A 12,961-nucleotide genomic window follows, 5' to 3' on the forward strand; every position below is an offset into this window, starting at 1 on the left:
TTGTCGTATGAGCGCTTTTGATTGATTTTGTCATTTTGTGTTGAATCAGTTGATCCTCCAGAGAAGCTTTCTTAATAATATAAAAAGGGGAATTGTGGGGCTCCTGGGGGGCATTTCCCTGGTTTGGGGAGATGCGGGAGGCTTCCCTCAAGGGGCTGTTGGACTCTGTTTGCTCCTTGCCCTGTTCCTGTGTCTGTTCCTGTGTCCCTGGGCCACTCCCTCCCTGTTCCCTGACTGGGCCTCAACTTTGTACTGCCCAGGGACCAGGGTCACCCCCACCCCGACTCCTCAGGACAGGGAGAGCTGAGAGTTGGAGCAGGGGGATGGGCGTGCTGGGGAAAACCCTGAACATCTCACGGCATGGCTGATTCAGACATCTGTGGATACCATGCAAAGGCCTTTTCTGCTTCTTTACCGTGGACTCTCCTTGTAGCAGCTCAGGCTGCAACAACTGGGGATCGTCCAGCCCGGATCCTCCCATGGGGATGGAGCTGGAGCAGCGCACGAAGCTCTGCCCCCACTCAGGACACCCGCAGGGCCTCCCTGGTGTGGAGGTGCTGGTGAGTGATGATCTCTGAATTCCACCTGAAGCTCTTCTGACATTCCAAGCACTCATAGGGCCGTTCCCCAGTGTGGATCCTGTGGTGCTTGGTGAGGTCGGAGGTCCCACTGAAGCTCTTCCCACACTCCCCACACTCGTAGGGCCTCTCCCCAGTGTGGATCCTCTGGTGTTCCATCAGGTGGGAGTTCCAGCTGAAACCCTGCCCACATTCCAAGCACTTGTGGGACTTCTCCCTGCCATGAGGCTTCTCCACCAGCTCCGAGCTCCGGCTGGATCTCCGCCCGCCTTCCTGGCTCAGGGGGGCTCTTTCCTCCCCACAGCTCCCTGGGCTGGGTTTGCAGCTCCTCCTCCTGCAGCATCTCCGGGGCTTTTCCTCCTCCTCCATCCAGCCACACCCAGGGAATGACAAATCCTGGTTTGGGGGAAAAACATGAGGCGAGCACCTTGGACTGGAGGCTCCTCCTGCCCAAGTCCATCCCTAGAACTCAGCAGGACTCTTGTGTCCATGAAAATCTCCACAGTCTCAAGGTTCAGCCCAAAACAACACTCCCAGGAGTTCCCTATCTCTGATCTCTCCACTTTTGGGGTTCCAGAGGTTTCCTTTCCTTGGGATGATGGGGGTCCAATGGCTCCAGGGGTTCCCCCTTCTCAGGTGTCCTGCTTAGGGATGATCCAGGGGCTGTTGGGGCTCCATGGGGTCCCTTCTCCCCTGATGCTCTACTCTGAGATCCCAGGTGTCCCAGGGGTTCCTCCTCTCCAGGCTCCCCCCCTTTCCAGCCAGCCGGGGGTCCCCCAGCTCCAGGATCGCCCCTCTCTGTTCTCCCCACTCCAGGGGTCCCAGGGGTTCCCCTCCTCTGCTCCCCCGGGGGTCCCCAGGGCCAATGTCCTCCCCCTGGTGACACTGGGCAATGGCCACGTGGACTCCCAAAGATCCCCCAGGGGGCTCAGCTTTGGGGTCCTGCAAGATCCAAACCTACACACACACAGAAAAAAACCTCCCAGGGTTTATTTGGGCCTCCCAGACGAACATCTGGGGCTCAATTCCACAATCTGCAAGCTCCCAACACACCCCAATAAAAAACCCTCTCAGAGACTCCCCGATATATTTGGGACAAGCTCCCCCTCCCCTCTCACCTGCAGGATGAGCTGGGGGCGATGGTCCCAGGGCCAAGGGTGCTGCGGCCTCAGGGGGCACTGGAACCTCCTGTTTCTCCTCCTTTTCCTGCTCCTCATCCTCATCTTCCTCCTCCTCCTTCCTAATCCCACCTCCTGCCCAGTTCCTGCCTTCTGTATATTTAGAGTGCAGCACCTTGCTTGTTTTTAGAGCGAGAACAAAGATCCCCGCGGGAACACGGCTTGCTGGCTTTAGTCAGAAGTAGCGGTGACTAAAGGTCCTGTTTCCTCTGCTATGCTCCCGTCCTTGTTCCTCCTCAGTGTTCAGGCTGGGCTATGGGGTGTCCCTGTTTGCTGCATTTTCAGAGCTCCTTCTGGAGCCTTTGGGCAATAGGCTGTGCCCTGGGAGGGTTCTTTGTGCTCCTTTGTGACCCAGGAGAACCTTCTGGGTGGTTTCTGCGTGAGCTGCTGCTGTGATGTCACAGGAGCACTGCCACGTCCCCGAGGTGCTCCCGTGGCTGTGGGACACGGAGGCCTCAGTGTCCCCAGTGGCTCTGGGCACTGCTCCGTGCCGGAGGATCCTCCTGCCCGAGGCATTCTCAGCACCAGCCCAGCCCTGACGGGTGTCCTTGTGTGCTTGCAGGGCTGCAGTCTGCAGACGTGTGCAGCGCAGCCAGAATGATCCAGCACGTGGCTGCTGCAGTTTGCACGCTGTACTCTGTGGCTTATTCGGGCTATTTTTTAACCCACTTGGCACGTAAGTCGAGGTTTTCTCTCGGTGCTGTGGCTTTGGGCTTGCTGTGTGCTTTCTGTTCTTCCTCTGGACCCGAGCTGACTTTGTAACCAAATGGCCATGAAGGCACCATTGCTTTGGGAGAGCTCCTGCCAGCAGCTGCAGCTGAAAAAGGGGGTGTCTGCAGCCAGCGGGGCGTGCACAGCATTTGCAATGAGCCCTAGGGGGTTCTGTTCCCTCCAGCGGGGAGTCTGTGGCAGCAGAGCCGGGAACTCCCTGTCCAGCCAAGAACTGACCCAGCCCAGCATTTTGTGCTGTTCTCTTGCTGTGGGAAGGGACTGTGGCTCCTGGAGGGACGCTGGGAAAGCAAAATGCTCTCTCGGGGTTGCCTTGCACTGTGGCATTTCCCACCACAGGCAGTTTTTTCCTGACAGCATCTGGTTCATGTTCCCTCTCCTGTTGCAGGGCACCTCATGTGTGGATTCCGAGCAGCTCCTCCTCCGGTGAGTGAGAAAGGAACCTTTGGTGTTTGGAATTGTGCAGCAAGCTGTGAGCTCGGAGTGTGGCAGCCGAGTGCCAGCCTGGGAGGCTGAAGGAAAGTTCCTGTCAGAGTCTTTGCAGCAGCAGCAGCAGCAGCAAAGAGATCCCCAGCAGATTTCTCCTTTTCTGCTGCTGAGCTTTTGAAGAGCTGCAGGTCTGGTTTTGCAGGCAGAGGATTGCTTGCTAGCTTTAGCCACAGTGGAATATCGTTTTCCCAACAATAAGTGGCAATGTCGACTTTAGCCCATTGTTAGTTTGAAGGACTCCAAACCCAATTTCTGCTTTGTGCAGCTGGATGTGCAGCTGAAGGTAAATAAGGTGATCACTGAGATAGAACTTCCCGTCCCTCACGCTGCCATCTGTCCACAGGGCACAAAAGCAGCACCAGCCCCTCCTCTGACTCCCTCTGCTCCCAAAGAGGAGGCCAAAGAGGAGGAAGACAGCGGTGAGCTCCCCGCTGTTCTGGGGGACGCTGGTGAACTTCCCTCGGTGCCGGGAGATGACAGTGAACTTCCCGCTGCTCTGGGAGACAAGGGCGAACATCCCGCGCTGTGGGAATACAGCGGCGAGGCTCCCGCGGCGTGGAACAAGGACAGTGGACATCTCCCAGCGTGGGACGAGGGCAGTGGATGTCCCCTGGTGCAGGACGAGGATGGCCAAGCCCCCATGGTGTGGGATGAGGACAGAGGACATCTCCCGCTGTGGGATGAGGACAGAGGACATCCTGTGCCTTGGGAAGAGGAGGGTGAACTTCTCCCAGCATGGGAAGAGGACAGTGAACATCCCCTGGCTTGGAAAGATGATGGCGAACCTGCAGCATTTTGGGAAGAGGACCCAGAACCTCCCTGTGCTTGGGAAGAGGACACTGAACCTCCCTGTGCTTGGGAAGAGGACACGGAACCTCCCTCCGCTGTGGGATCCTGGGCTGAAGGTTCTGACAGCAGCACAGCCCTGCAGCCAGAGGGGAGAGGGGAGTGGTGCCTGGTGCAGCTGAGTACGTCTGCTCTGTTCCTGTGTTCAGAGCAGGGGCTGTGTGTGTGTCTCGGCATCAGCTGCAGCCAGCGTTGCTCTGCAGCTGAATGTCACAGGGGCATTTATTGTCCTTCCCCAGCTGAGACCAAGGGGCTCACAGCCCCAGGGAGTGGGGCTGCATTCTGGCTCTGCTCTGGTGGGGTCTCGCTCTGGGAGGGAGCCTCTTCCACGTGGTTTCTTTCAGGGAACATCGTGAGCGTGGCGGAGCCTGCCGAGAAATACGTGGAAGTGGAGCAGATTGGCCAAGGGTAAGTGCACGGCAGCTACTTCTGCACAAGCAGCCCAGGGGCTGTGCTGGTGCAGGATCAAGGGAGAAGTCAGGAGAGCTCCAAACACCTTCAGACACTGGGGTGCCATCCTGCTGTCTCTCAGTCCTGATCAGAATTGAGAACTGTGGTCAGAAGGAGCCGTCACAGGCCCCTGAGGCTGGCAGTGTCCTGCCTGCAGCAAGGAGCAGGACCTGTGAGATCTTCTGTGTCTGGAACTGGATTGCCTAAAAGAGCCACTCACCATCTGGAGACTGTCAGACAACAGCTCTCAAGGAGATTTCTTTCAAATATTTTGCTTCATAAAATATCTTCCGGTCAGAATTAACAACCTAAAGGTTTAGAAACAGGAACCAGAGATGAACTAATGAGTGCTCTATTCTAGCACAGCTCGTAGAGCCCATACATTCAGGAACAGACACAGAGCTGATGCATTCTGGGGGAAAATGCATCCCCTGCCTGATGGCAGGGCCCTTGTGGATCCTGCAGGTCTTAGGCAGGAAATGGAAAAGGATGAAATGCATTCTTTTCCAGTTCTTTAGACACCCATTGCTCACTTCAGGTTTTGAACTAAAGCAATTCAGTGTGGACATTTGGGATTTGCTCCAGCCCAATTCCTTCGTGTTGGGTCTCAGTTTTCCCTTGCACACCTGGCATGGCAGAGGGCTGGTGGCTGTTGTGCTGTTGTTGCAAGGGTCGATGCACCCAGGTGTTTGTGAGTGCTGCAGGCAGCAGAGATCTCCTGTCTGGGCTGGCTTTCACTCCCAGGGCCTCAAGCACTGCTTCTTTCTTCTCTGCTGTTTTGTCTCCAGGGCTTTTGGAACTGTTTCCAAAGGACTCGACAGGGCCAATGGAGGAGAGGTCAGTGCCAACACGCCCAGCACGTCTGGCAGCTCTCCAGGGCTCTCCCCTCTGCTGGGAGCTGTGGCTGCAGCTCTGGGGGCCAGCAGAGCTTTCCTGCACAGGCTGCTCCTCTGAAGGCAGAGCAGTGTCAGCCTGCAGAGCACAGCTGGGACACACTTGGTCCTTCTGGAGTGCCCAAAGGGATGCAAGGAGGGCAGCAGTGTCTGTCAGAGCAGGACATGCTGGCTTGCTCTTCATATCTAAAAGTGTGAATGGATCAGTGTTGGAGACTGAGGCCCAATTTATCTTCACCCCAGCCGCAGACAGGAACACTATTTAGCAGTTTTTCCATCCTGCCTTTCATCTTCAAAGGGTACCTCAAGGCCTAATTAGGGTGAGATCCTGCTTGGGCTCAATTTGGGACTTTAGTTCCACTTCAGCTGTCCACAGAGAGAGAGGGACAGAAATGAGAAGATGGATGTCCAGAGCAAAGCTCTCTCCTAAACCCTGCAGTTGTGTTTGGGTCTGGGGTCAGTGACAGCCTGTGACAGGGATCACCTGAGCAATGGATGTGTGTGTTTGCTTTGTTGTGCAATCCCAAACAGAGCAGCTGCATCTGAAATCATGACCAAATCCCATGCAATTGCTAAAGGGTTCCCAGCTGTTTTGCTCTGTTTTCACAGAACCAGAATTACCTCCTGCTTGCAAAATGTATTTGAATAATAATGAGAGTGTTGAGGCCATTTGAGAAGACTGTAGGTGCAGAGAATGTGGTTAGAGCTGGGAGGCTGACAGCTGAGGGGCCATTTCTGCAGAGCTTGCAAGGCCAAATGTCTCTGGCCATGTGTCCTGTAAGCAGCCCCAGTGAGCAGAGCAATGGGCTGTGGGAGTGGCCCTTGCTGAGCTCTGGTGCCCATCCCAGGGCAGTTTGGCACAGCCCGGCTCCGTCGCTCCAAAAAGCCTCACCCCGTGTTGGCTGTGGCCTCCTGCCACAGACTCCTCCAGTTAAAGGTCTGCAATGTCCCCTCAGGTGGCCATAAAGAAAATGAGTCTCAGAGGGCAGAACAGGGAACGCGCTGTGAATGAGCTCCTGCTCCTGAAGGACAAGAAGAACCCCAACATTGTCAACTCTTTGGACAGGTGAGTGCTCCAGGCCTCATCCCGTGCACGGGCCCTGCCTTAACCTTTCCTGGCACCCGTAGTCTGTAGCCTGTTTTGAAAATGCCTGACCCAGCCGTATCTTCCCAAAACAGCAGCCTGGCAGTTCGCTCCCTCCATGTGCTTTGGTTGCTTTGGTTTGGTTTTTCCTTCAAGTTGACCCCGTTTTCTGTGTCTTACAACAAGTGCTGATAAACCACAGCAGAAATTATTTCCCTTGGCTTCTTCTTCCCAGCCCTTTTGCATTGCTGCAGATGCCAGGAAAACCAGGGCCTTGTTTGCACAAATGCCTCATTTGCCCATTTTTCACTGGCCTTGCCTGTTTCTGAAGGGACTTTCTGAAAGGTTTCTGATTGCTTTTGTCCCAAGTGCTGCACGGCCTCCTCCCCTGGATAACCCTGGGGGTTGTGTTGCCTTGTTCTGCAGGGAATGGTGGAACTGATGAGCTCAGAAGCTGAACCAGCTGGGGGCCAGTGTTGTGGTTCCACACTGATCTGGGCTGTTGCTAAACTGCATTTTTTACCTGCTTGCCATCTAAGGCCTCTCCTTTCTCACAGGGGTCTCCTCCTTTAGACTGTGCAGATTCCAAGGACTCTGCAGCCTGGCAGGAATGTCTCTCCATCTGATTCTGTCCTCATGGACAAGTGACCTGGAAACAAAACTACACTCCAGGCTTTTCCATGGGGGAATTGAGCATTGCACATTTGTCTCCATGTCACTGCTTTTCTCTTCCAGCTTCCTTGTTGACGGAGATCTCTGGCTGGTGATGGAATACATGGATGGAGGAACTTTGCAGGACGTTGTCAGACAGACACGCATGGCTGAAGGAGAGATGGCAGCTGTCAGTCGGGAGGTGAGGGATCCTGCCTGTGGCTGCCACGGCTTGGACACGATGGTCCTTCCACAGAGGCGTGAGAACAGGAGTGGCTCCATGCTCAGGGCTCTGTTTGTTGGTTTCATGAGCTGGAGAAGAAAGAGCCTCTGCAGTGAACGGCCTGCCAGCATCGCTGCACTTCTGCTCTGTTCTTGCTCTCTTTCCTGCTGTTGTGGCACTCTCTGTCTGTTCTGGATTTGATGTGCTGTTCTCAGCTTTGCCCTGAACCGTTTGCCTGGAGCCTGTCTGCTCTGCACTCCTGGCCTGTCACAGCAAAGCTGCTGCTGGCAGAATTCGGAACTGTCCTTTCTTGTGTGATAGATTCCGGCCACTGGTTTTTGTCCTGGTGTTTCTTGTTCTCTCTCAGTGCCTGCAGGGCCTGGATTTCCTCCATGCGAACCGGGTGATCCACAGAGATCTGAAGAGCTCCAACATCCTCCTGGGCATGGCCGGCTCTGTCAAGCTGGGTGGGTGTTCCTGGCCAGGCACGGCGCTCCCGGGTGCGGCTGTGGGGCTGCTTCCCAGTGCCGGCCAGAGCCCCACGAGGGCTGCTGGGGGCACTGCCCGGCCCCTGCTGCCAGCTGAGAGCGGCTGCCCCTGCAGAGAGCTCCGGAGAGCAGCAGGGTGCCAGGGGTGGCTTTGCTCTGGGTATGGCCCTGCCAGAGGGGCAGGAGTTGGAATCTAAAGCTTCAAGGGAATCAGTAAAAGCCACTGCACGAAAGCTGAGGGTTTCTTTAAGGGTCCAGTTCCACCTTCCCTTGGCTACAGCCCTGAGCACTTTTCCAGCTCACTTCACTACTGCATTCTCAGACTGAGAGTGGGGAGTCTTGGTGCTTGGTTTCCTCATTCCAGCTGCCCTTGACAGTGTTTGTTTCTGTCCTCAGCTGATTTTGGCCTCTGTGCTCAGCTCAGCTCTGAGCAGGACCGGCGCAGCTCCATGGTGGGCACTGCTCACTGGATGGCCCCAGAAGTTGTGACCAGTTCTCCTTATGGCCCCAAGGTGGACATCTGGTCCTTTGGCATTGTGACCATCGAGATGGTGGAAGGAGAACCTCCTTACTTCAAGGAAACGAGGGCCATGGTAAGAGGCAAATTCTCCAGGGGCTGCAGAGCCCTGTGAGCACAGGGTGACCCTGCACTGGGAGCAGCAGCTGGAGGTTTCTGCACCTGGGGAAGGGAATTCCCAGAGCACTTGAGCCTCAACACAGACAAATATTCTGCAGTCTCCAACAACAATTTGCTTTGGGATTTATGCTGTTGCAGCTCTTCTGGCTCTGAGGATGACCTGAAAATGTGAATCAAGTGCATCAGCTCTTTCCAATGGCTGTGGCAGCACCAGGGTTTGGGTTTTTTGGTTGGCATAGGAAAATGAGCTGTGAGCAGCATCTCTGCCAGGGAGGAAAGTGCCCCTGGAGCTGGGGCTGAGAACCCGGGGTCGCTGTGAGCACCTGTGGGTGGGAAGGAAGCTGGCAGAGCGCTGAGTTTGCTTTTCCTGCAGGCTCGCGCTCTGATCCGGCACAACGGGACCCCGCAGCTGCAGGAGCCCCGGCGCCTGTCGGCTCTGCTGCGGGACTTCCTCGAGTGCAGCCTGGAGCCGGACGAGGAGCAGCGCTGGTCTGCCCAGGAGCTGCTGCAGGTGAATGCCGAGCGGCCGAGGGGAAGCAGCAGCGCCAGGGAGGGGTTTTCTTCTGGGGCCCCTCCGATAGTCTCCAGCCTCGCTGCATTCCACACGCAAAGCAAGCAGAATCCTCGCCAGGTTTGGCTTGGCAGGGTCCTTTCGAGGGCATCTGCCCCTGGTGCCCCACAAGGAGCAGGGCCATCTTCAGGCAGGTCCAGTGCTCAGAGCTCTGCCTGGCCTGAGCTTGGATGTTCCCAGGGAGGAGGCACCTCCCACATCCCTGGGCACCTTCTGTCAGTGTTTCCCCACTCTCCTGGCAAAAAGATTCTGCCTTAGATCTAACCTGAGCCTGCTTCCCTCTCCTGAGTTTCTGACCATTTCCCTTTGTCCTGTTGCAACAGAGCCTGTGAGGAAGTTGACTCTGGAAAGTAACAGTTCATTTCTTTCTTTTTTATCCTTTGGGCAGCACCCATTTTTATCATCAGCCAAGCCTCTCTCCAGCCTGACCCCTCTGATCACCACAGCAAAGCAACTGAGGGAGCAGCGGAGGAGATGAAGCAGTGGAGGACAGCTTTTAGTTACAGTAGTTAGTTAGGACAACTAGTTAGTGATGGTAGTTAGCAGTGCTAGTTGGTTATGGTAGTTAGGACAGCCTGTTTGTTAAGGCTCTTATGACAGCCTGTTTGGTATGGCAGGTTTTTGAATAAAAACTCTCTTAAACCTCAACTCCCTTGAGGTGTCCCTTCCTCCTCCTCCCTCCGTGACTCGGCTGCCCGGAGCAATGTGAGGGGAGAGCGGGCCCAGCCTGGCCCAGAGCTGAGCCCCAGCAGAGCCCTGGCAGAGCCCAGAGCAGCCTCGGATCTGCAGAGTCAGCCTGGGAGGAGGCGCTCGGAGCCTTCTGGGCTGCACCCGACTCTTGGTTACAAACTGCGTGTGCTGGAAAATGCCACCGGCTCTGCCAGAGGGCAGAAGGGGCCCGGGGAAGGCCCCAGTGCTCCCTGCAAGGGAAACACCGGCCCTGGGTTTGTTATAGAGAACTATGTAGTTGGTGGCTTTTGCTCTTATGTCTTGGCTTCTGCAACTTATTCTTAATCACAACGATTTTGATACAGTACAGTTTGTAATCACTTTTAACTGCTTTTGCTGTAATATAATTTATCAGCTTTTTGTGGCCAATGCCCTGGCCCCTGTGTAGCTCATATCCTCAGAACATCATTCATGGATGATAGTTTAGTTTGTGCACAGTGTGAAAAACATACATACTAGTTTTGGCTATTGCAAAATATTGAACTGGATGCCATGTGCCATGCATTAGAATGTTAACTTTTGCAGAAGTAGCTGTAGTTGTGAAATAATAACTAATGCTTTTATTTTTGTAACTAACTGACAGTAATAACTCAGAGGTATTTGTGAAACAGCCAATGTTGATTTAAATACTTGTAGAAGTAGCTAAAACCGTCTGTATGGCCAGATAACATTTAAGGAACGGGTGTGCTGAGGACCCTGCCGCTGACCCTTTGACTGTCAGGAACTGTCTCCTGCTGATGTGGAAATCCAGGTGTCCCAGGGTAAAGTTCTGGTGTTTGTATCCCCAATCGTGGGTTCTGTTCATGTTTGATATTCTGTTCTGTGCTCTCAGAACTGACTCTGAAAGTGAAGGTTTGTTTTGTCTTGTTATCAGCTGGCTCACCTCCCCCCATGGTCTGTTCTCCACAAGAGGCTTGTGCGGGCTGGCTTGGCTTGCTTTTGCTGGCTTTGTTTGCTTGCTCTTGCTTCCGCTCTTGCCTTTGCTTTTTCCTGTTAGTTAGTTTAACTAGGCAGTCCAGTTCTTTGCCTGGACTGTTTCTTTCCCTTTCCTTCTTCTGAATACCATCCAACCTGCTCTGGACTGGGACCTGGGAACCCTGAGGAGCACCGGGAGCCTGCGCTCTGTGATCTGCAGCAGCCATCCCCAGTGCCCAGAGCAATCCCCAGCGCCCAGACCCGGGCGACCACCCCCAGGAGAGACTTTCTGGATTTGTCATCTCTTCAGAGTGGTGAAAGAGTTTTGTTGTCATCTGGTGTTGTTCATTTTTTTTAGTGCTGGGGAGTGTTTTGTTTTTTAAATAAAGAGGTTCTTTTCCACTTCTCTCAGAGAAAATTCTTCCCGAATCAGGTGGGTGGGGAGGAGCCGTGGGGGTTTGTTTTCTGGGGGCTCCTTCCAGAGGAGGATTTGGGGGATTTGCATTCCAAGAGCACTCAGGGTTGTGGATTGAGGTTATGCCCAAGGGGATCTGGGGTTGGACAACACAGCTGGACTGAGGGTTAAAAATATCCAAGGGGATATGGGGTTGGAAAACAGTAACACCTAAAATTCTGCTGGGTTGAGAGACATCCAGGATTAAACCTGCTGGGTTGATGGATTAACATTCCATGAGCACTCAGGGTGTAGATATGTAATGTAGACTGTTTGAAAGTAAAAGGTACCTTGTATGTGAGAGTGAGTGAAAAATAAAAGTGAGTAAATGTAGATTAATGGAAGTATATATAATGTAGATTGTTTATTTTGAGCTTTACTTTATCTCCTTGGAGGCAGGTGGATTGTGTTGAATGGTATTGTGAGAGAAAGGACTTTTTGAGTAGTTGAAAGAAGGTGGTATTCAGGTTGTTAGAGAAAGTGGGAAACAGAGGCAGAGGACTTGTGAAGAAACGTGAGGAATGGACTATCACATCTAAAATGGGCAACACCAAAACACACCAAAGGAGCGTTGAAAAGGACTTGCATAGAAAAATCAGCAAAAAGGAGTGACAAGGGAAAGAGAGGGCAAGCCTGGACTGAGCACTGTACTCACCAGCGAGAAGATCACACCTACCTGCTGTGGGCAGCAGCCCCACAGGCAGGGGAGGTGGGGGTATAAGCCATGCCAGACCTCTGTCATTCCTGTTTCTGTCTCTCATTTGTTGTCTTTTCCCTTCTGAGATAGCAGCAAGATCGTGTCACAAATGCTACAGAAAGTATCACATGGAAAGAAACCAAAGTTCCTTTTTGTTACACACACCCATGTCAACAGCCACTGTTATAACCCATCCAAATTAAGTACCTGCAGGGAAAATGGGGAAAAACTACAGTGTATCAGAATAGGCTGGCTTTAGACTGTTTATTGGCTAATGAAGGGGGTGTTTGTGGAAAGTTTAATATATCAGATTGTTGAAAATAGATGACAACCGGGAGGTCATCCTAGAAAAAAACAACCCAGACACCAATCCAAAAATGGGAAAACAGTGTTAAAAACTAACTGGTGGGGTAATGTATTGAGGCTGGGATGGTGGAAGAAATGGGGATTCTTCCTTTTATGTATTACAACTGTTATAAATGAAAATTTGTCCAGCCAAATTAATATGAAAAAATAAAATATTTATTTTGCAATCAAATTCTATCTAGGCCAGCCACAAGGAAAGAACAGAGCCGAGCCTGGGGTCGGCCCTGGGTGTGCAACAAAGAGGTCAGCCTCAGCAGAGGTTTTCCTCTATGCCCACACACCTCCATCCTGGCACAAGCGGTTTTTATAGGGAAAATTCTTCCTGAGGCCAAGGTTTCAGTAATCAGTCTTTTCTTCTCTTCAGAGTCCACATGTTAATAAGATTTTCTGCTTTGGTGATGAGGGAGAACAATTCAGTGTCTGGAGTTTGTTGAATCCCTTGATGAAATTTACGGGAGGGTAGGCTGCATTCACCTGTGTCTGCCCAAGGATTTCCATGATATCCATCTCGGGTCCTTCAGGCAGGGATCAGCACCGGGGGTTCCCGCATCTCCCCAGCCATGGCCCATCTCCTGGGGAGCCGCACCTTCTTACTTGTAAATCAGTTTCCAATATACACCCGGTCTCACCTGCGAGGGTGGGGGGGAATGCTTATACAAACGTGTAGAGTGTTACAGTGTTCTAACAAATCTAACAAACATTCAATATCACATATATCATATTAGAAATGGTGCCAATTATATCTGCTACATATAACAGTATGGTAAATGTAGCTTTGTAGATAAAATGAAGCTTTAGTAGTTAAAAAAGAAACTATGTATGTGTGTGGGGGGGGGTTTAAGGAATGAGATACTCGCTTCAAGGAACACGCAAATTCTCCAGAGAAGAGCAATTTATGGTTTTCTTATTAGAAGAAGCTGATTTCTTCACGCCTTGCTCAGACTTGAAGACCCCGTGGGAATTAAAGAAAGCAGTTGACATAC

The 12,961-nt window shown here is 52.8% G+C and overlaps 1 protein-coding gene across 1 annotated transcript; it reads left to right on the plus strand.

Moving 5' to 3' along the window:
* The first annotated feature begins 485 nt into the window (after positions 1 to 485).
* LOC144248632 (uncharacterized) lies at positions 486 to 9,295 on the plus strand. Its single transcript, XM_077790674.1, has 11 exons — positions 486 to 560; positions 904 to 988; positions 3,313 to 3,963; positions 4,141 to 4,228; positions 5,059 to 5,107; positions 6,120 to 6,229; positions 6,983 to 7,100; positions 7,489 to 7,588; positions 8,006 to 8,202; positions 8,620 to 8,757; positions 9,206 to 9,295. Exons 1-11 carry the CDS (start codon positions 486 to 488, stop codon positions 9,293 to 9,295), a joined length of 1,701 nt encoding a protein of 566 aa, XP_077646800.1.
* Positions 9,296 to 12,961: the final 3,666 nt, after the last annotated feature.

This window comes from Lonchura striata, unplaced genomic scaffold (genome assembly GCF_046129695.1).
Source record: "Lonchura striata isolate bLonStr1 unplaced genomic scaffold, bLonStr1.mat Scaffold_203, whole genome shotgun sequence".
NCBI classification, from domain to species: Eukaryota; Metazoa; Chordata; class Aves; order Passeriformes; family Estrildidae; genus Lonchura; species Lonchura striata.

Coding starts and splice junctions, on each gene's coding strand:
- LOC144248632 (XM_077790674.1), top strand. CDS start 486: ATGGAGCTGGAGCAGCGCACGAAGCTCTGCCCCCACTCAGGACACCCG. Junction 561..903: donor TCCCTGGTGTGGAGGTGCTG/GTGAGTGATGAT, acceptor CTGGGTTTGCAG/CTCCTCCTCCTGCAGCATCT. Junction 4,229..5,058: donor GTGGAGCAGATTGGCCAAGG/GTAAGTGCACGG, acceptor TTTTGTCTCCAG/GGCTTTTGGAACTGTTTCCA.